This window comes from Melitaea cinxia, chromosome 3 (genome assembly GCF_905220565.1).
Source record: "Melitaea cinxia chromosome 3, ilMelCinx1.1, whole genome shotgun sequence".
In the NCBI taxonomy this organism is placed as follows: Eukaryota; Metazoa; Arthropoda; class Insecta; order Lepidoptera; family Nymphalidae; genus Melitaea; species Melitaea cinxia.
Window position 1 is genome coordinate 2,438,379 of NC_059396.1, and position 24,468 is coordinate 2,462,846.

The window sequence follows — 24,468 nt, forward strand, 5'->3', positions numbered from 1 at the left end:
ATTTCATTAACATTTCATTTATAAATATAAATATAAATATCTACGTAATACACACACATACACGGTCGTCTGTTCCTAAAGTAAGCAACTTAATGCTTGTGTTATAGATAAGAGCCGACTGGTATAGCTACATTTTTTTTTTTTGATAAACTTACATATAAGTAATACATATATAAATAAATATATATTAAACCCAGACTCCGGGTGGGAATCGAACCCACAACCCCCGGAGCAGAAAGCAGGTTCACTACAAACTGCGCCAACGGGCTAGTCATAAGTAAGTCAAGTAGGGCATTTCAATGAATTAAATTAGAATGAAAGATATACTCAAGTTACATATTAATGGTGATACATAATGTGTATGGTGCAATAAATAATCTCAATATCCTTTATTTAACTCAAAAGTATGCGATGACTTCGATGACTCCAACACGACAATTTGTACTTAACAATAATTGTGTTTGCTCGCAAACGAAAAAAAAACCGACTTCAATTACATCGTTGTATTAACAACGTAGATCGACGAAAAAATAGTCAAGTAACTGCGCGTTATCAAAGATTACTCAAAAAGTAGTTATCAGATCTCAATAAAATTTATATGTGACCACATGACAAACATCAGCTTTCGATTAAATTACAAATTATTAAAATCGGTACACCCAGTAAAAAGTTATTGCGGATTTTCAAGAAGTTCCCTCGATTTCTCTGGGATCCCATCATCAGATCCTGGTTTTTTTATCATGGTACCAAACCAGGGATATCCTCTTTCCAACAAAAAAAGAATTATCAAAATCGGTATATCCAGTAGAAGGTTATGTGGTATAATACAACGTAGGTCGACGAAAGAAGCGTCAAGTAAAAACGCATTATTAGATATAGCTCGAAAAGTAGTTGTTAGATCTCAAATAAATTTAAATGGGACCAATTGGCACACACCACCTTTCGATTAAAAGAAAATTTGTCCAAATCGCTCCACCCAGTCAAAAGTTCTGATGTAACATACATAAAAAAAAAAAAAAAAAAAAAAAATACAGTCGAATTGAGAACCTCCTCCTTTTTTGGAAGTCGGTTAAAAAGTACTGAGTTTTAACCGAGGTGGGGGCACAATAAGAAATTTACTGCTCATAATATGGAGCGGTCCGACTGGAGTAGTACTTCGATAATAATGTTTTCAAGCAGTGTTGTGTTCCTGTTTGGTGAGTAAGGTGACCAGAGCTCCTGGGGGGAATTGGAGATAGGGACGGCAACGCGCTTGCAATGCATCTGGTGTTGCAAACGTCTATAAGCTACGGTAATCGCTGACCATCAGGTAGAACGTGCGCTTATTCGCCGACCTCGTTAAATAAAAAAGTACCAATTTATTTTACAACAGAGTTGAGTTCAAAAAATGTATATTATAAATGTGGAATGGCATAGTACAAAATATAAAGCCGTAATCTCCGAAATTTAGGATGTAACAAACTCAACGAGAAACGTTATTTTATAATATGTAGTTACATTCGTTTTAATCAAAAACAAATCATAGAAAGTCATTGAGACAGGGTACAACAGAAATGTCTTGCTCAAAATTTGTAGCCATCTCCCTAGAGAAGTTTCTAGAGCTTACAGAAAATCGTAGTCAAACAAATTGTGATCTATTTCTATGTTAAGAAAGGTAACCGGTCAGCCGGAGCATATCAGGATGTATGTGTAGGTACGCACTTGCGATGCTCCAAATGATGGACTCCAATAATGTATGTATTGTTAGTGTCCATAGGCTACGGTAACCTTAGCAGCATTAACAAAATAGACAAGTAACAAAACATTATCGTAAGATCCCTTAAATAACCTCTACACTTATACTTAAACTTACTTAACTTATACGCTAACGTTTCTTTTTAATTTCATAAAAGAAAGAAAAAACTACCGAGGCACTTAAAACTCGGTTATGCGCCTGGATATTAAAGTATGAATACTTTATAAGCAATTGCAAGTTTACACGTAGCCCTGTTTACATATGAAAGTAACATAATAATTTAACATTCAAAATAGATGAACGAAAGGTTCTGAACCGGTAATTTTCATATCAAATATGCAAATGTAATTGCCGACGACGTATATTTTCTTCTCTACGCCTTTCGATGTTCGAATTGTACTTAGTTTAGTTTGATTTTTACGATTATTTTTTGTCATATATTATAAAAAAGATAAAACATAACATAACAACATAACATAACAATACACTTTATTGTACACCAAAACAGAAATAATACATATTATGGACTTAAACAGAGTATCATCAGGCACAAAGGGCGGCCTTATCGCTAAAAAGCGATCTCTTCCAGGCAACCTAGGGGCAGAGGAGAAAACATTGTTTGTCATACGTCGTATAATTTTTTTTTCAAAAAACTGTATTTTGTCTTGCAAATATTATTTAGTGCAACTATTTTTACTTCCGAAATCGGTAAAGAAGCACGCGGATAACGCCGCGACCAAACGAAAATGGAGATTCATCTTTAACCCGCTGCGCAAAAAGAAGCATATTGTTAGTTTGACGCCAATGTCTATCTGTTGGTCTGTGAAATCGTACATATCGAATAGATAGGTCCATATAAATTCAATTTTTTACGTGAAAGTAAGTTTATTATTGTACTGCGTGGCTACGGCAATAAAGAATATAGCCACCCCCTCTCTTCCCGTGGGTGTCGTAAGAGGCGACTAAGGGATAACACAGTTCCGCTACCACCTTGGAACTTAAAAAGCCGACCGATGGTGGGATAACCATCCAACTGCTGGTTTTGAAATACACAGGCCGAAGACGGGCAGCAGCGTCGTCGGTGCGACAAAGCCAGTACTGCGGTCACCAACCCGCCTGCCCAGCGTGGTGACTATGGGCAAAACACATGACTCACGATGATGATGATGATTCACGTTATTCTTGGCGTAAACTTGTGGAGGCCTACTCGTATATCCAGCAGTGGACTGTATAGGCTGTAATGATGAAGTTTATTTGCATTGGTCCTTAGCTATTTTTGGTCTAAATCCACCGGTTTTAAGTGTATCGGCTATTTTTCTAAAATTTTCTAAGGCACTTTCAGCATAAAATGGATTTATAGCAAAGGGATTGTTTCAATTTTTAAGTTAATTTAATAGCTATAAGTACACAGACGTTATGTGTATATTATACGTCTCACATTACACATGAAAAACATTTGTATTGGCCATACAGATGTTTGCCGTGGTCTGGGTGTTTATGCAGTTCTTGTGGGTCTCCCTACCGCGCCTCGAAGTTACTCATAGTAGAGATAAATCCGCCTACCCGCACTGGCGCAGCGTGGTGGATTAAGCTCTGATCCTTCTCCTACATGGGGAAAGAGACCTATAGCAGTCGAATATTACAGGCTGAAGCGATCTCACTTTTTCTTTTGAAATTCTATTATACCATATAATTAGACACATTCCAATTATACCTACATATATGTATGTATATGCGAAATATTTCGAAATGTACAATATCTAATTAATCGATTCGACTGTAAATCTATCAAATAAAATATAATCAAGTAAAATACAAAATTCTTTTTACCTTATTCTAAATATTATTCAACTGATAAAATAGGATAGAATATACTGGATTAGTGTTTAAGCGTATAACACCTATAAATACGAGTAAGTACCTGAAAGATATAATAATATTTTTTTTTTATTACACCGCGATAAGAGATGGTTACTATTTATTCTTAAATAGCTGTGACCGCGACTTCGCACGCGTGAAATTGAACAAAAAAAATTGTTCAGTTCGCAGAGTTATAAATTTCTGAAATAAAAGTAGCCTAAGTTACTCATTATTACATCGCTATCTGCCAATGAAAGTCCCGTCAAAATCGGTCCAGCCGCTTAAGAGTTTAGCCGGAACAAACAGACAGACAGACGAAAATTGTAAGAAATTTTATTTTGGTATATGTACCGTGTATACATCCATATGCATTTGGTAAAAAACGGTTATTTTAATATTACAAACAGACACTCCAATATATAAAATCCTATAGATAAATAAACGTACACGTTGAAACAATTTAACTCTTCAGTGAGTGACTTTTTGTTATGTCAATTTTAAAATTATATATAAAATAATAATTATTTTTATATAAAATGAATATATAATAAGTATATATATAATAATTATTTATTATTATTATATAAAAATGAATGTTTGTTTTAAAAATGAAATTTGAAGTAACACATATATATATAGTTTGTTCGTTTCAAAGTTTGGGATATATTGGTCCGACGTGACATAAAATAACCATTTGAGCTTCAGAAAGCTGATAGGCTATAAAAAATCACACAAGCCTGAGAATGAATAGTGACCAAAAATATTAAGTAAAAAATAAATACTTGTAAAGTCGGCGGGATGTCTATTCTTGACTTGACATTATCAGATTATGACGTTTCTTTTATATATGTCATAAGCAAGTGCGTTATTTCGAAGCAGATAGCATCTGGCCCATTAGCTCAGTTGGTTAGAGCGTCGTGCTAATAACGCGAAGGTCGCGGGTTCGATCCCCTCATGGGCCAAAAAAAATATTTTTTTTGAAAAGCCAATTACTATACTTATTAGTTTGATTTAAGTATAAATAATTTAATGCTTGTAATATAATGTATAATATGTGTATAACTTTGTGGTATTGTTTTAATGTAGAAAACTTTTTTATGTACTTAGTTGGTATGCATTTATTAAATAAATAAATAAATAAATAAATAAATAAATAAATAAATAAATAAATAAATAAATGCTTATGTGTATAGTCACAAAAATACTGATAATTCCAAGACTCGTAGCATGACGTATCAGCGGTGCTACGGATATAACTATGATGTTGAGACTGAAGATACGTCTAGAGGAGATCGGTTCTTAACTATAAGAACATTTTTGTAAAATAGTATATTTATATTAAAATTACTTTTTGATGTACAGCAAAGATGTTTAACAAGTAACAAAATAATATGGATATTCTATCAATTTTTTTAACATTTCATTTTTAGTTTTACAGTGATTTTATAAGTGTATTTAGATATTTGTGTGTGTTTTATTTTTATTACAGAAATAAAAAAGTTAGGGTCACAGCAGAAAATATCCTGCTCAAAATATGGAGCAGCCCGATTGGGGAAGTACCTCGACCTTACAGAGGATCACGGCTAAATAATACTGTTTTCAAGTTTTGTGTTCCTGTTGATAAGACTTAGTAAGGTGACCAGAGCTCCTGGCGTGGATTGGGAATGAGGTCTGCAACGCGCTTGCGATGCATCTGGTGTTGCAGGCGTCTGTACGCTACGGTAACCGGTTACCATCAGGTGAGCCTTACGCTTGTTTACCGACCTAGTTGTATAAAAAAAAAACTTTGTGAGGAAATCGTGTCTATGTCTTTCATTATATGTATTAAATATATATAAATGTATAATATGTAGGTAAAAACAAACTCGACAAAATACAAATAATATTTTTGTGTACACATACTTTGTTTTATTTTATATAAAAGTTGATGAAAGATAAAAATGAAATTATTACTTGAAATATTAGGTAATATTTGATTAATCAAAAGAATATTTTTGGCCCATGAGGGGATCGAACCCGCGACCTTCGCGTTATTAGCACGACGCTCTAACCAACTGAGCTAATGGGCCGTTGCCATCTGAAGCGAAAAAAACGACCAAGTCAGACTCGTACACCAACGACTTGTCCATTATTTATTATGATACGTATATTATTTACTTTCGTATATATGTTAACTTTTATTATTGTGTAGCATTAATCTAAACAAATAAATAAAATTGGAGTTTTTGTTTGTAATATTAAAATAGGCGCTATTTACTAAATGCATGTGAATGTATAAACATCGATACATATCAAAATAACATTTTTTACAATTTTTGTCTGTCTGTCTGTTTGTTCCGGCTATTAACTGAAACGGCTGGACCGATTTTAACGGGACTTTCACTGGCAGATGTAATAAAAAGTAACTTGGGCTACTTTTATTTTAGGAATTTATTTATTTTGTAACTCTGCGAACTGAACATTATTTTTTTTTTATATTTCACGCGGACGAAGTCGCGGGCACAGCTAGTTTATCAATAAATCATGCTGTTTTCAACCTCATATTTTTAAATAAACATTTACCTACGATCAATTACCGGCGCCGACATTCTCAGTATATATTTGTCTAAGGAGTTATTAGCTTTAGTTAGCAGATGCTAACTCTACTATGCTTCGATAGAGTTAGAGTTTACGACACGGATTTTGAACGCTGATCTTCAAACTTCAACTTTATTTCAACATTTTGCAAATATTTAATGAGTAATAAATTTTACATTTAATTTATTTTAATTGGTATTGAACCAAAAAATTTCCGTTTGCGACTCCTACACGATGTGTAGAACGCTCCTAATTCTATCGTCGAGCACACAATATCCTAATAACCTATTCTTTTTTTAACCAACCAGTGTGAACAACGCCATGTTAATCCTTAAATACAGTCCTTTGAAAACAAATCGGAGTTTGGGACACTTTTGTCATGCTCTGGATTAGGCTCTGTTAGTCATTTTAATTATCCTCCCCCCCTCCCCAGACTTTGGAAGGGCTAATATGTCTTATCTCTCGCCTGCGTGTCTCGACAATGAATGCACGGACAAAGTAACAAAATATAATTATTATTTCATTTAGACTAATTTTTTTTTTTTCTCAATCAAAAAATATTACATCAACATTTATTACAGAAAAATGTTAGTTTTACTTTACATGTGTCAAAAAATAATATTGGCCCATGAGGGGATCGAACCCGCGACCTTCGCGTTATTAGCACGACGCTCTAACCAACTGAGCTAATGGGCCGATATGCAATCAGCCATAAATTACGTATCACATTCAGTACAAATTGATAAATATATCATAAATCTAATGTATAACTTTCTTGTATTAACAAACATGCTTATGTAAAATAATCGCGTATATATAGGCCGCTGTTATCACCTATATCCTCAAAGAATATTTTTGATAACACAAAGGCGTAAAATAATTATACATAAAATGTTAGCCTTTTTAATGCATTGCGGTTCGAATTTCTGAAGTAATAGGCTATATAATGTACTTGTAAATTAAAAAAAAAGCTAAAAAAAATAAACCCACGAGCGTAACGTTCGAACACCTCCACCAACCACATTGGGTTATTGTTTATTTTTGTTTTGTGATCATTATTATCAGGACTGAGCTTAAGAAAAGGTATAAAATTGAAATGGAATGTGAGATGTTCTGTACTTATAACTTAAAAAACAACGCTAAAAAAATATACCCACGAGCGTAACGTTCGAACACCTTCACCACATTGGATTGTTCTTTATTTTTGTTTTGTGATCATTATTATCAGGACTAAGCTTAAGAAAAGGTATAAAATTGAAATGGAATGTGAGATGTTCGCCGAGTCAGCTATTAGTGAATTATTGCTAGCTAACGACCACGGACTCATTTTAATACAAACCTAAATATAATAAAAAAGTGTATATATATATATATATAAAAAAAACTCACAGCGATTAACATGTTGCTCTGGTCAAAGTAGTCCGCGACGGGCATCACGTTTCTATAGAAGTTGCTCAGTTCCATTCTTGCCAAACTGAGCACGACGTGCCCCAGTCTTGCACCGTACTCGATCTGACGCTCCAGAACCCGCTGCCGCCAGGAGACCAGCACCACGCCGCTTATTGTCTGGATCTAGAAGCGTTCTGGTGTTATTGACAGGATCGAGGAGTTTTGAATTATATTTTGGTAATTTGTATGTAAAGCTTTTGGTTAAATACTATTATTTTATCTAAGCTCGTGAAATGATAAGTCATGACAATTTAATATCGTCAAGAATTCTGGAAAATAGATAACAATATTTTGGTCTGAAAATAAAATTTCCAAAATACTCGTAAGTAAAAACTCAATATGGTACTTTTAGGTATGCTACATCGTAGAGAGAGAAAAGGAGAATTGAGTTAGTTCATTTGATCATGATGATGATGTAATGATGAAGTTAGTTCATTTGAATGACAAATATGTACACTCTGAAAAAGATAAATTTTGATATACCTAATATCTGTAAATATCTTCTCATTGATATTACTTTTACTGTGTATTGCATAATATGTATGTATTTTATATAAATATATGTAATATTTATGTGTATATTCTTATACAAGTAGTGGTGTGTATGATAGTATATTATATGTAGTATGTATATGTATATTTATGTTGTAAAGGCCAGGATAATACTTGATTTCCCAACTCCACTCTCACCGATTACGAGAATTTTAAGTGCTGTAACGTAATCCATAATTATTCGAACTGTATCAAAAACCTTTCAGTTAATAAACCTTTCGGTAGTTTAATAAAAATGTCTTATCGCCTTTGTAAACCTTTCGGTAGAACAATAAAAATGTCTTAATAACGCCTTTGTTGTGCAATGACGGAAGTAACACAACAATTATTATTGTAAACAAAGTATATTAGCACTGGTAATGATTACAAATTCGATCTATGTACAATTATAGTAAATATGTTATAATTTTCTAAGTTTTGGAATAAATGAGACACAAAAAAAAACAAATTCCCATTTACTATTTGACATTTCTCTTTCTCGGTATGTCGATAATCAAATTAGGTACCTATAGCTGATATTCCGGGCATCACGTCTGCCGGGTCCGCTTGTCTGTTATATTATTTTTTGATATAAATTGGTTGATTTGATGTTTTGTAATCTAGTAAAAGATATTAACTAGTATAACTCAGTAAATTAAAATTTAGTCATATCTTTCTTTTCTTAAAATACATTTTAGTATTCAAATCGCTGTCCCCGGGCAATAAAGCGGTAATATCAAAAATCAAATTTTACAGGAGAAATAAAAGAAGCTAATTTGTTTATAGTGCAGTGTACAGTGATCCAAAACAGACGTTCAATATGTCAAATGAAAGCTATTTTTTTTACCAATTTAAGTTTTTAAAAATAATTTTTTAAAAACAAATCGTATAATTTTTAATGAAATAATTAAAAAAATGTATAATACAATTCATAGATCATACTATTTTAATAGCAAGATCATTAACAATTACTGTAAAGATGTTCACCGGTTTTTTGTATTCTTAGAGTAATGCAATAATACATAGCTTAGTCGTAAGAGAATTATCCATGCAATAAAACGGTTATTGTCATTTATTCTAACGAAATATTAATAAAAAAAACTGAAAAAAATAAGAGTGATAGATTGATACTCAGAGAAGCCAAAAATTAAATAACATTAAAAAGGGTGTAACCGGCGTATACCGCTTTATTGCCCGGGGCCAGCGAAATATGTGAAGTTTTCATGACGCCATTTTAATTTCGTATTACAATATCTATTATTTATTATTATTTAATATCTACTATATCTATTTACCTAATAGTTTGTTCATGTGAGGTTATGATATATTTATATTAAAAGCAAAAATTAATTTTTAATTGTTCGACAGAAGTTCTGGAAAAATGTGTGACCCTCACATTCTTTGTATGAATCATGACATACGAGTTCACGTATTTACTCGATCGCGTGTATAAATAATTTGTTTATGACTAACAGACTAACTAATACTGTGCCTTTTTTGTAGCACGGCTGTGAGGACAAAACACTATCGTCTATCTGGGCGTTTTTGTTTGTATTGCGTTTTTTATGGTTCTTCGGCACTGGTTTCAAATAGAAGTTTAATTGAAAGCATAAAATATTTTACATATCTTGTTATAATCATTAAAATCAAATATATATGATTAAAAAATAGTTTCAACATCTAAAATAAATTAAGAGATAATCCTTGAACCTACATAATGTAACTCTAAGTGCCAATATGCTAGACATTTTTCTTTTCTTCTACTGCTTATATTCGTCTTGAATTAACTCAATCACGCTTGTCTATTGCACTACACTTTTTGGCGATCATTCTCATATTCTGTTTTAAAACTTTATAAAATACGAGCGCGTATTTTATTTTCATTAATTTTATGTAGATTGAAGCAAAATTAAGAGAAAACGGTAAAAGCAAAACTTGACATAAAAGTGCATCCAGTGAGATCATCTACTGAATGAAATTAACGACAAACACAGTTTTCTGAATATTTAGATACATTTACAAGGTACCATGTACGTAAAACGCAGTAATGTCTTTACAGCAATGTGAATTAACACCTTGAAAATTATTTTAAACTAGCTGCCCGGACAGACTTCGTTCCGTCAAAAGTTAATAGTAAAAATATTGTTTTTTTTTTTGTTTTAAAATATTCCGTGGTCCTTAAGGAACATACAAAAAATAAATTAAGTGAATTGATCGAGCCATTCTCGAGTTTTGCGCTTAGCAACATTCATTTTTATTTATATAGATTATATTAATATAAGTGTTCATAAAACAGCTGATATAGTTTATTATATAAAATAATCTTCAACTTCAAATTGCGGATTCGAATTATGGCTAATGTCAAAAACAAACTATTTCTTCTACTGATAAAGTCTCTGATAAGTCTATCACAAGCTTATAAGCGAGGTAAACTGTCAGCAACCGGCTATAACTCACTAAAGCTCAATTAAAAAGTCGAGCACATACGTATCCTCATTTAGAAGTCGGTTCACATGCCCTTAACAGACCAATCAATTCTAAGTGCACAATTACTTATTGCGCTCCCCGAGGTACAGTTTCATTACAATTACATTAACCGACCACATGTAGCGTATAAAGATCATTATTTAAATTGTACTTTATATAGCAACTTTATCGAACTGCAAAATCTTTTAAAATAAATAACGATGAACGTCAATCCTTTGTAGAGTAGCGTGTTTTGTTAATATCTTTCTCACTTTTACAGAAAAAGAGTAATGTGTTGGCCATAGGCACAGTCATGTTTTTTTTTATCTTTATAATTTACAAGTTTATACATCACTTTTTTTTTTAATTTACTATGGTGTTGTTATTACCTGAAGTTGTTTGGCAATGCCTTATAAGCCATTATAAAGATTACATCGGAAGAAAGTGCTTTCATCCAACTTTAAAAAACTATTTGTTTACTGATTTAGGGCTAGGCAGGTAATATCCTGCTTAAAATCTGGCGCCCCCTCTGGAGAAGTATTTCAAGTCTTACAGAAGATCACAACTAACACTGCTCTTAACTAGTGTAGTGTTCCGGGGGTGAGTAAGGGGACCATATCTCCTTGGAATGGTCGGGATAGGGTTGGTAATACGCTTAAGATGCTTCTGGTGTTGCAGACGTCTATTCGATACGATACGGTAACCGCTTACCATTAGGTGAGTCGTACGCTTGTTTTCCAACCCAGTTGTATAAAAAAAGTCACTTATTCCGCTGCAGTTTCATAAGAGTATAATTCATTCAGAAAAACGCATATAACAAAAGAATGTCGATGACATGATAATTATGACATTCTATTGAACCTTTACTTGAGTCTTTGTCATTTTTCACTGCATGTAAACAATGGCGGAATTACACAAAAAGTTACCGCAATACAAAGACCTAAAGAATAGCAAACGACCACCTCCAGCGGAAACGGGTGCACCGTTTGGACTACGTTATATATCGACTGTCCCTACGTACAGTATCGAAACTGAAAATTTTCTATTTTTTTTATTGCATAAAAAACTACTTTTTATGTATATTTTTTTTAAAGAAAAAAGAGAAAATGTTATAAAATACACATAAAATCACATTTTTCATGAGCTTATACTCAATATCGATACTTAACAAATCATTCAGCGAAAAATGTAAAGTGCCTTTTTTCAATTTTGATATTGTACGTAGGAACAGTCGATATTATTTTTTCTATTCTACTAACTGTGATTTTATAAAATAGGAGCATCCCTTAGGTTTTATAGGTTTTTCTTTTCAAGATAATTTAAAATTTAATAAAAGTAAAATTTATTATTTTTATTAACATTTTATATCGCATTCGCTCAAATTGACAATAAATAAGTAATTAATAGTTGATGATAACGTAACTACATTAATAATCACTAAAAGTATGAGTTATTTGACTTTTTAAGTATATTACTATAACTTTAAAAAAAAACGAGTGTGCTCTAGACCACACGACTTACTTCTATAGCTCCCACAATAATATATGAAACGTTACTCTATCTCTTTCTATCTTCACTAACCTATATCTCACTCTCAACTTTCGTTCACCTCGCCCGATCACACTTTTCGCAACGCTCTCGTCACGAACTTAAAAAAATCTTTTTTTGCTAATAACGTAATCTATCTTTATTTGTCCTAGAATAATAAGCTCTATTTACCAATAAGTTAATATTTTGCTGTAAAGATACACCGACCTTGTAGTGAGGATTCCAAGTCCTTGACACACTAGCAACAAAATTTCATTTAATCAACCTTCCCGAATCGATTAATAATTTATATCGGTAAAGGTTGAGAAATTCTTAAATGACACTATCATTTTATATTGGTAGAGCAATTAATGATACGAGTAAATAATGTTTGAAAAAGTTTCAATATATATTACAAAAAAAATTACGTTTTTGAAGTAAAACTTCTTTCCAAACGCTTGACTTGGTGAGTAATCTGGTAAATGCGTGACGAGAGTGTTACGTAAAGTGTGATCGGGCGAGGCGGACGGAACAAGAGAGAGGTGCGAGCACACATTTTCTTTCTCTCTTTCTATCACAGCCAGTTATCTTTCGTATATCTAAGACACAGTGCAGGCCTATTGCTAAAGAAGTTTTACTTCAGTTGTGTGGTCTAAAGCTCAACCGTTTTTTTACAATAAAATATCCAAGCTACGCTCAATGTAACGTATATTCTTGATCCAAATTTAAAGTAAAAAATGTAATTTCTACTTTTCAAGATTAATATTTAATTTGGAAACTTAGAAAATGCAAGTTAGACTAAAAAGGCGAAACAGTACCATCCTAATTAAAACCAAGTAAATGTAGATGCTGACAGAGCGCCAAAAATAAAAGAAATGTTCAAAAAGTCTATTAGATACAATTTAATTTCTTTTACTCCATTCATTTTTTTATTAGTACCTGGGTGACCGAACATAGCTCGGTATTTTAAGTAAATCCTGTTTCTTGGAAATCATTATTTATAAAATATGAATAATATTTTTTTTACCGACAATGATAAAAAATATAAAAAATAAAAAAATAATTAAAAATAATAATGATTAAATATGAATAACATTTTTCAATTTTACATACATTATTAAATAAAAAATAACGAGTGCAATTAGAAAAAAAAAGAAAAAATAATAATTGACCGAAGATTTGAACCATTGTCTTTTCGATCGCAACCGGTCGATTTACTACTTAAGCTATTACAACTTTATTGACATTGGCGAAATTTACCTTCGTATTCTAACAATATTTTTTCATTGTCTAAACACAAGGATAAAACGACATTTCCAAAAAAAATAAATCCTAGCTAGATTTATTTATCTCCCCCGAAATTTCCTGCATACTAAATTTCATGAAAATCGTTGGAGCCGCTTCCGAAATTCAGATTGTAAATTTAGATACATACACATATATATATATACAACAATTGCTCGTTTAATAGTATAAGATTAAGGCAGTATTAAAACTCACTACTTAAACATTACTAATATCTGTTACAGTAACAAAATATTTAGTCCTATGACATGCGCGAAGGGAACACTGGAACCATGGGAAACTTTTTAACCTCTAGATTTTAACTAAATAAAATTTAGTATAACTATAAATCATCTGCTCTGCTCATTTAATAGTTAGCTAAACCTCAATTTGAAGTGCGTAAAAAAGTTGTGCGCATTTTCTTGAGCGCGCAATTGACCAATGAAAACGTAGCACAATATGTATTATTTTAATTCCTTCTGCGACAAATCGCTGCGAAATCATCCGAAACGTTTATGTCTGTTTATGTTAAGGTTACGGATAGATTTTTATTTCGGATATTCGATGGCTTTGGTTACGGTTGCGAGGCTCCAAAACCCTAGTTTTAATCTTAATATTTCTTGGTATTCTGCAAGTAACTACAGTCGGAAGTTCTTTAATGACTACAATAAGTCTAGAAACTTCGGTGTTATTTCAACTGGAAATAGAGTGGAGTATCATCACCATAACGCATCTATAACTTTATCTATATCTATAATTTTTTTTAAATATATATAACTAGGCTGGCAAATAAGCGTACGGCTCACCTGATGGTACGTGATTACCGTTCACCAATTCCCCCCAGGAGCTCTGGTCATCTTGCTCACTATCAGGACCACAACACTGCTTCAGAGTAATGTTATTTAGCTGTGATCTTCTGTAAGGTCGAGGAATTACTCCAGTCGGGCTACTCCATATTTTGAGCAGGAAATTTTCTGCTGTGCCTTATCGCAGTTATATTAAATGGCTTAAAACTATTAATCAAATCTTTTATCTCAGCGCCAAAGGAATCGTAAACTTAAGAATCACGCTCTATCTTTCAATAGAGCGGTTATTTCCTCAAATAATGCCATCACTGGATCAGATCACCGGATCCAGTAAATGCAAAATGATACTGGATTCGCCGAATTACCGAATTGTCCCTAATTATAGGTACAAATTTACTTTTTAACAACACAAGTTATTTGAATCGTGAAATGATAATTTGACTCGTTCACGATTCGAAGTAATTGGTGTTTTCACATATGTTGGAGGTCTATTATCCGTCGTGATTCACTGGTGAGTTCATGAAACAGTTTGTATTGTTAGAATTATATTGCACAAAACTTTTCTAGTTTACCATTAATATCAATGATAGTGATTTACTTTTAATTTATCGGGTTCAATGTAAAGTATAATTAACAATTGCTTTTGATTGGATTAATGTTAAAGTTATATATTGGAACTATACATGCTTGGAACTATACATGCACAAAGAGAGAATGATTTGACTTATCCTTCAATTTCATGCCTCCGACTGCATGTTATGTACGACGTTGCATAAATTTTCGAAGGACTACCGTATTAATATATTTTAAATGTACAGCACAAAATGTTTGATATTGTTTCTATTTATTTCGCTGACTTTGTGTGCATATTGAATTTTTATCTTGTTCCAGCTTTTTCAGATAATTTTCTATTAGTTGTTCTTCACGCAGGCGGGTTTTTTGTTTTTTTTTAATTATTATTTTATTTATGTCTTTTTAGTCAGACAAATTACGTAATCGGTTCAATTCATTAAAACAGTTTACATCATGTGGTTGATTAAGTAATTTTTTAGGGTCAAGAGAACTGATAGCAAGCCCGGAGAAAGATCTTACTCTGCTCAAAGCAACGTAAGCCTGACCTTTAGCAAATAGGTGACTGCTTAAGTCAACAACTATTAGTTTTAATATAATGAAATTATTATTAAAATTATTTGTTTGTATTTGGTATTATGTATTTGTTATTGCTTTTATTAATGTAATTGTAAATTGGTGTGACATTTATTAATTTTTATTTGTAATTTTAATTGTATGTTTTTTTTAAATATTGTATTTTATTAGAAAGGCTACACCCCGAAGTTGATCGTCGCCTAGGAGGCGAGTTTGGCATGGCTTAGGCGTGGGAAAGAGCAAAGTCCACATTTTTTTAACTTTAATATTGTATTTCTTTATTAGTATTACGGTAATAATAATCATGATATACCTTTTTAAAATCCTTGTATTGTGCCCTTCAATTTGATACCCATATTGTAGTATTCGAGAAAAAAAATTTTTTTTCATTAACTACAATGGCTTCGCGCAGCCGCCATGTTTGATTTTTTTTTAATGTCACCTATCTAAGAACACTTGAGCAGCTAAGACAAACCTAACGATACCTCAATTATGTAAATCCGTTCAGTGGTTCTGGAAATATGAGGTAGTAAAGAATATTTCATACAAATATACATACATACAAGATACGCGCGAAAAACATAACCCTTCCTTGGCAGTCGGGTAATAAGTAATAAGTAATTTTAAATTATAATAAAGTATATATATAATAAGTTGTATATTGTACAACAGTTTGTCTTTATATAATTATTCTATCTTTTATTTATACTGTTATGAGTATATATTTTAAATCAATAGATTTATTATTTTCTAATGTTTACGCGAATTTCACTCATTATAATGAAACAACTTTTTCGGATTTTATCGCGGTTTATTAAATTTTTTAGACGCCCCACGTTTCGGATACTTTCAGCAGCCATGATTAGGAGAAGACATGGTCAATACAATCACATAACCTTTAGTTTATTACAATGAAGCTCCCAAAAAACTGTTCTTACCAGCAGCATTTACAGCCAAAAATCTTTCGATCCTGTTAGTATCAATTCGTTGGTGTGAACAAAAATAGGGCCTGCGTAGTGGCATAGCTTAATATAGTATAGGAATCCTATTTCTAAGTATCTCTAGATACGAAATGGATTTTTTTGGTACGCCGCGATAAATTGAAGAAAACGTATCAACTTCTTCTGCTCATAGCTTATTTGGCGACAACTGTAATTCTAATTCAGAACTAATGCCCGTGTATATTATTTGTGTGTATTTGTAATACTAGATCTAAATTTAAGGTTTATATAACTGCACTGAGTGACAACGCTAAAGCTACGCGCTAACAACGCGCTGCACGACTTCCATTTTGGGAGGAGTAAATTTCATTTAATCTTTCTAAGTGTATCAATGCAAAACCAAAGTGGGCTTGGAAAAATGCCTGTGAATCTCAGTCGCTAACACTTGGTACACGATAAAATATGTATACACCTACTTCAGAATATATCTCACCTTATCTGAATATTCAGCGACATCCCTCATAGATCGCGGGTATCCTGACACGAGGTAGGTCTTCGCCGTGGGCGCCATCTTCATCTCCAGCATCAGTACTTCTGTCACCGTCTTGCTCGACAATGCCCCGAAGTCTTGCATGTCTGTTAAAAGTTCTGTGTTAAATCTTTAAACCATAACAATGTTTGCCAAAAAATATTTTTTTATTTTATTTTGCTTTCTCTTTCTATTATTATAATACTTATGTGTATAATGATATCCTAACAAATATTTTGCAAATGGTTTTCTGAATTTGTCCTATTTGGTAGATTAGAGAAAAGAAATGTTTTGAAATACATAAATAAATATTCACAAGCTACAAATCGTTTCGAGAATTCATAGCTAAGACTATCCAGTGTGCCTCCTCTTAGAGAAATTCGATAAAAATACATTTTGATGACACAGGCTTTTATATTAAAGCATAAAGGCTTACGTTTTTAGCACCAAATTTTAAAACATAATACATGAAAAGAAAAAGATAAATACATAAAAGATAAAAGAATATCATATTCTATGTCATCGCCATCACGAAGAAATGAAGACAACTTAATTTAAATGTAAAATCGTGACAAAGCAAATGAAAGAAACAGTCAAAGAAACTTCTCTAAATAATCCAATGAATAATAAAACAAAGGCAGAATATAGGTGATTGTGTCAGAGACATGTGCCGGCTCCCATGGACGGGACGTGCGTAATTATTTACAATTACGTAAATTATTGACCATTCCATGGCATTATCAATATTTCTCGTGTTTTTTTTTATTGTACTCATAACGGTCAAGGTGAAAAAGTATCAAAGTTTCGTTTGGTATACTGATAAATTAAAATGTTTAAATTTTAATATTAAAGGACGAGTCCTTTTTTCTGTTGTGACTGATAAACGCAGAAATTGAATGGCAGTGCGCAGCAAAAAAATAAAACAAGTCTTTGTGTTCAAAATTACAACATTTAATAGAAATACTTAAATATTTTATAACAGATAAATAGTTAGGGAAAGACTTTTAATTTAAAAATAATAATAATAATAAAGGTTGACGTATCGAAATAGTTGCTTTACTTTTATTTTTCAGGGCTAAGTTTAATGACGTAATTAGACTTGTAGGTATATTCATATTTATAACAGTCTTTTAAGATGTGGTGACGTCAAAGAGTGCATGTAGACGATCTGAATAATCTAACAATTCCTTAGGACCTTAGGCCAAATTATGTACGTATAATTATCATTACGGTGTTTCATTGAAGATAAACTACATAATAAAAATATGCGTATTCTAAATTTTTATACTTACCTGAAGTCTAAATTATGAATTTTCGCAAATCCCTTGATAGAAATGATTTATAGCTTGTGAATACTTATGTATTTAATAACGTTTGTTTTCTATAATCTACCAAATAGGAAAAAATTAGAAAGTGTATGATGGGATTGGAAGGGCATCATTTATAACGAGCTTTTACCGCCGCACAGTGGGACAGAACCGTGCGTACCGTCTCAAAAATAGCTTTTCGTAATGTTCTATATTGAATATTTTGTTAATGTATATGTCTAACTGAATGTTCAATGCATATTATATAGCAGTTGAAATACACTATTTCTCATTTTTTGTATTAGAATAAGGCTTGCAAGTTGACGCTCAAAATTATGTCAATTATGTAGAACACAATTCCACCAGTTTACATGGTCATATTTGCATTACTTTACCAGCAAATTTGTAAGTGTGATATATGGTTAGAATGGTGATGAAGTACTCTATTTAAAAATAATTTAAGTAAACCATTATGTGAAACCTGGGGAGGTAAAGAATTTTTATTTCAGGACCTAATATTCTATCCTTATTAGAAACTTTGCATAGACTTTTGACAGTTAGCGGTGTCTGCCCATGTTGTAATTTTGATAGTATCGTATAGAGCAGCTAATCTAAAAGTCAGGGCAAAAAAAATTGAGTGCCCGAATCTGCCCCCCTTGAAATGAAACGAAAAATGGCTAATGGGGAGAAAATACAAAATATTCCAAAAATTATTTTAGTTCTGATTAATGAGATTTTTGGATATTTAGATCACTTGTGACCTTTTTTTCTTAAACAATATTATCTATTTACTCAATCTTTAGGTAAAGTGGGAGTTTTGGGTAATGTATTAGTATGTAGTATATTTTTTTTATCGTGCGGTCAGATGTGGTTAATGTTTTGTTATCACTGTGTGAATTACATGTTTCTCATATAGTTTATGTATTTCTCTATCGCGGTGAAGGAAAAGGGATCAAGTGGTATCTAGTTATAGTTGTTAGTGTACATTATCAGTACCTACCTACTACTAACCACCTTCATAGATAGTGGTTAGGAACTTGATAATGACACTAGATAGTAATATTTTTTCACACGAAATTTCAGTATAAAAGTTATTGATTTACGTTGTCATTTACCAGTACTTTAGTGTGCTTTAACATAATATAGTCTTCACCAACTTCGGTAAAAAAAAAAGTAGTTAAAAATAAAAACAAAATGAGTGAATTTGTTGTGCCTCGACGAGTATTATGCGAATTTTTTATTGGCCATGGAACAAAATCAGAAGATATTCAAAAATGCTTAGAACAACACCACCATTTGTCGTCTGAAAAAAGTGAATTAATTGTGAAACGTATTCAAAAAACGCTTATAACAGCGTTTAACGATCGGTGGACCAAATCTAACCGAACTAAATAACGTTTCTTTAGTAATAATATATCGTGGTTAGACGGTGAATTTAAGGTGCAATTCGAAGAAGCACCGATGGATATTACACCTACAATATCTGAAGAACGTGGACGTCCACCAAAGTCTTATGAAGATCTATCAGAGAAATCGAAAAAAAGAAAGAATATGGAACAACTGTACGTAACAAAATATATGTGGTATAATATGCCTTCTTCAGTACGTAAAATCTTAATACATGGGGAAAGTATAATAAGACATTTTGCTGTTCTGCCCATTGGTCATTTATCTGAGGATGCCCAAGAATCGCATAATAAAGATTATAAAAAATTCAGATTGCATCATGCTAGAAAATGCTCTAGGTCCGCAACAAACGAAGACGTATTTCATGGTCTTCTATTTACGTCAGATCCTTATATATCAAGTATCAGAAAACCATCAGTCACTATATCCAAGAAATCGTTAGAGGAAGCTAAGAACCTCTTAGCTATTTAAATCGAAATAATTTCGTACATTATTTGTAAAATATATTTTTGGAGTGGGTTATTATATATTTGTCATTTATTTAAATGTAAGATTCATATGTAATATAAAATAACATAAAATAGGTTTATTAATATCATAAAACTGTAAAATTATAATTCAATAAGTTAACCAAACCATGGTTTAATATTAAAATACTACATTTTTATTTTGTTTTATTTTATTGTATATTATTTATTAAATATTTGACAATGATACATTCATTATTGGATTGTATGTACTCTGGAGACACTACATACCAAATTTCAGCGATTTACTTCAATCAACAAAAAAGTTACAGATTTTTGAGACGGTACGCACGGTTCTGTCCCACTGTGCGCCGGGCAAAACCATGAGACTTAAGCAAGAAATTGAGAATAAGCGGTCAGAATTGATCAATAGAAAAGGAAACAGGGCTGTTTGACTGGTTGTGTATATTTATATTTTGTCACTATTTGTCGGATGACGGTATCCAACAGATAAAAGTTTTTGAAGTAATACTTCTTTACGCACGTTTGATTTGGGGAGTGAGCTGGTGTATGCGTGACGAGAGCGTTACGAAAAATGTTATCGGGCGAGACTAACGGAAGTTTAGAGGGAGATATAAGTTAGTGAAGATAGAAAGAGAGAGAGTTACGTTTCATAAGTTTTACTTCAGTCGTGTGGTCTAAAGCACATTAGTATTTTTATGTAAAATTTCTTTACGCACGCTAACTTGGGAGTAAGATGGTGAATGCGTAACGGGAGCGTTACGAAAAGTGTTATCGGGCGAGGCTAACGAAAGTTGAGTGGGAGATATAAGTTAGTAAAGATAGAAAGAGAGAGAGAGTTAAGTTTCGTAAGTTTTACTTCAGTCGTGCGGTATAAAGCACACTCGTGTTTTTTTTGGTATGTTATTCTTTTTTTTCCATTCAATTCCACTACATTTATGAGATATTTCTAATCGCAATTGTGAATTTATAAGTTGTAATTTATCAATTGAGGGGAAACAAGTCCCAATGGGCTCTTCTACTTTCTGCTGTCAAAGGGTATCCATAACTTATGTGCATGATAAACTTAATCCGCAACTGGTGAAACAGGCCCTTAATCCTCGAAAAGTAGAAAATACTATCATAAAAGTGGAATCAGTCACATTATATTTTACCTACCATTCCCAATCGCGTACTGCTGGAGTAAATCCGTCATATTGATGTGCACGAGGCCCCGGCGCTCCTGCATGAGGTTGTCGCAATGAGTCACCTTGCCGCTTCCTGGGCCCCCTGCAATAGTACCTGGTTGGGTAAGCATTTAAACTACTTCTGTTATCTACATTAATATTATATTATGGGATACCTTATTGGTTTATTCACAATAAATTTTGAACTTTTTGGGTTGATATCAACAATGTTTTCACCATTTAGATCTGATTTTAATACGGACGAAAATTCGAGAGATGTCTTATTTTTACTCTAGATTTCAGAACTAAATTTTTTTTTTTTGCCTACCCAATAGAGGTCAATTTGAGAAATTCTATTTTTGTTGGAAAAGCAATTTGTTAAAAAATGTTACATTCTAAATGTCTCACCAAATTTAGTGGTTAGCTTAGTGTGATTTTTTTTTTATATCACTAGGTCGACAAACAAGCATACGGCTCGCCTGATGGTAAGAGATTACCGTAGATTATAGGCGACTGCAACACCAGAAGCATCGCAAACGCGTTGCCGACCCAGGAGCTCTGGTCACCTTACTCACCAACAGGAACACAATACTGCTTGAAAACAGTATTATTTAGCTGTGATCTTCTGTAAGGTCGAGGTGCTACCCCAGTCGGACTGCTCCATATTTTGTGTGGTAGCATAGTTGCGTACTGTTTGGTATACGACACGAGTTAACTAATAGTATGCGTTGTATTAATGAGTTATATAGACGAGAGACTAAATATCTTCTAGGGAAGATGAATGTTTTCTATATCGGTTTTTGTGGAAGTGTTTTAAAATTTACAATTCAAGATGGCCTAGCAGAAAAATTCAGATAATTAAAAATATATCAGTTAAAACGAAGAACGAACCTTCGCAATATTTCTATTTAACTGAGAAAAGAGACACATACCTACTAACAATAATAACTTTTAAAAAGTGAGTTTTTTTTTTTTGTTTAAAATACTTTGTAGTAATCTTTATTCAGGCTGCAGTCAAAATTGGTACATTATATAATACCGTTTTTACTAAGTGCTTAATTTACAGAATTGGCTTACAACCAAACTAATAATATTCATTATCTTAAAAAAAATCCAGAATTAATTTCAGATAGTAACTTCATTTTACTGGTATCAGATTAAGTTACCCAAAACAAATATAACAGGAACACTCGGTGGCTCGAATTTGACGTGGCTGGAGTTTTGCATCGGGAAGGGAACGCCGGACGGCGAGGATGGCCACGCGCTCTCACGGCGACTTCGATCTCCTCCCGTCTCGAATTCTTCATTATTTTGTTCTAAACAATTTTATTGCCTTTACTACTTAGCTTTACCTAAGTTAATATTAAGAAAAAGAAGTTACAGATTAGACAACTCACTCGCTGTATTAAAACACAAACATTTAAATACGCAATTCAAACACATCAAGAACCAAAACTGCAAAAAATTAGATGATTTGAAAATCTATCCCGTAACGACAATTTCGCCTTTTGTGTTGCGAACTTATACGCTACTGAGGTCGAAATTGCTAATAGTCCTGTTGTGCTATTTTCTCCTTTGATTATAAAATGGTTTTAGTTTTTGTTATGTCATGGATCATTGTTGAAATTCTAAGTTCCATCAATTACGATGTCAATACCGAACTATAGGTCTATTTCGGCTTTGCTGTTTTTTTCTCCTTTTATTTTCTTACGTAACGTATGTTCTTGTTATATTTTAAAATTATAAAAGTAATTATAAAAAGTGGCGCCCGACGTGGGACTGACTTACCAGTGTCTAAACAGATGCCCATATTCCATTAAGATAAATGATTTTAAAAATTCTTTTAAAAAATTAAAAGTCCTTATAATGCTTAACCTTATGTTGGCACTTTATGATAATAATGTGTCAAAAACAGTCCGATATGTGGACAGTGGTCACACGTATTTAATTGTTCATCGATTGAAGGACGCGACCTTCGTAGCGAGCATCAAAAACAACTAAAACTAAAAATCTTTACTTTAAAATAAAACGAATAAAATAATGAACTATCATCTTCGTTTGTTTTAACTGATAAAATTCTCTTTAGTTATTCGAAAGTTGTGCCTGCGGGAAAGCATTTCTGCCGGCGATCTAAATCGGGCGTGCATCGCGGGCCGACTGCTCTGGTTCAATTCTACCGCGTGACTAAACAACTTCTACTACCTTCTCCATGTCTAACACCTTCTTTTACATCTATCTCTTTCGCACGCAACGTAGCGCGACAGATAGAAAGAGATGGAAGACACATTGAATAATTAAATCGACGCCTCCCTGAATGAATGCGTGTACAATTTCTGTAAAAATGCAAGACCCTTGCAAGAAAATGACTAATGGGATATTTGCTTAGGGTTAAGTCGTGAGACGATTAAGGTCACTTAGTAAATTTTTAAGTTTCAGGGACTGTTATCATTTATTCAAACGTGACACATACGATAATTGATACGTTGGAAGAACTTTACGTAGTTCTCAGAAGCATATAATCTAATATCGAGTCGTGAAATTATGACGATCCTATTAAGTTTTGGAAACATTTGAAACGGTGGACGAAATAATTATAGCACTGACTGGTAACACATATTCAACTATACTTTTAAACGTTTTGACCGTTATTTGTAACGTTACACTTATCATTTAAAACAGGACAAAACTCTAAAATAATCATGATATACCTTTTTAAAATCCTTGTATTGTGCCCTTCAATTTGATACCCATATAGTAGTATTCGAAAAAAAAAAAATTATTTTTCATTATCTGCAATGGCTTCGCGCAGCCGCCATTTTTGATTTTTTTTAATGTCACCTTTCTAAGAACACTTGGGCAGCTAAGACGAACCTAATGATACCTCAATTATGTAAATCCGTTCAGTGGTTCTGGAAATATGATACATACATACAAGATACGCGCGAAAAACATAACCCTTCCTTGGCAGTCGGGTAAAAAAAAAACATTAGTTACCGATACTGTGATAATCTTTTCTGTCTATTGGGTTCTGAGCCACTCTCGCGGCACACCTGGATTTAGTAACGTTGACTTTTAAGCTGGACGTATAAATACGTTTATAATTATCAAACAATGATTAAATATATTGAGCTAGGTACCTAACTGTCAAGCTACTTCAAAATTCTTGCTTATAGTATCTACAAAATCTGGGTATGGCTTCACATTATCATGATTGTTATTGCACGATTACGATCAAAAAGTGTTTTTAAA

The 24,468-nt window shown here is 32.6% G+C and overlaps 1 protein-coding gene and 3 non-coding genes across 4 annotated transcripts in view; 1 reads left to right on the plus strand and 3 right to left on the minus strand.

Moving 5' to 3' along the window:
• The window catches only part of LOC123668896 (adenylate kinase isoenzyme 5), a 41,200-nt gene extending 18,171 nt beyond the window's left edge, over positions 1-23,029 (minus strand). Inside the window, exons 1-5 of the mRNA XM_045602589.1 lie at positions 23,008-23,029; positions 22,386-22,535; positions 21,212-21,322; positions 16,816-16,958; positions 7,562-7,744 (exon numbers count right to left, since the gene is read on the minus strand). Coding sequence (XP_045458545.1) covers positions 7,562-7,744; positions 16,816-16,958; positions 21,212-21,322; positions 22,386-22,535; positions 23,008-23,029 — 609 coding nt within the window. The remainder of the gene's footprint in view (positions 1-7,561; positions 7,745-16,815; positions 16,959-21,211; positions 21,323-22,385; positions 22,536-23,007) is intronic.
• Trnai-aau lies at positions 4,484-4,557 on the plus strand. Its single transcript has one exon. It is a non-coding gene; the product is annotated as a tRNA-Ile (tRNA).
• Positions 5,591-5,664, minus strand: Trnai-aau. The gene has a single exon. It is a non-coding gene; the product is annotated as a tRNA-Ile (tRNA).
• Trnai-aau lies at positions 6,795-6,868 on the minus strand. The gene has a single exon. It is a non-coding gene; the product is annotated as a tRNA-Ile (tRNA).
• Positions 23,030-24,468: the final 1,439 nt, after the last annotated feature.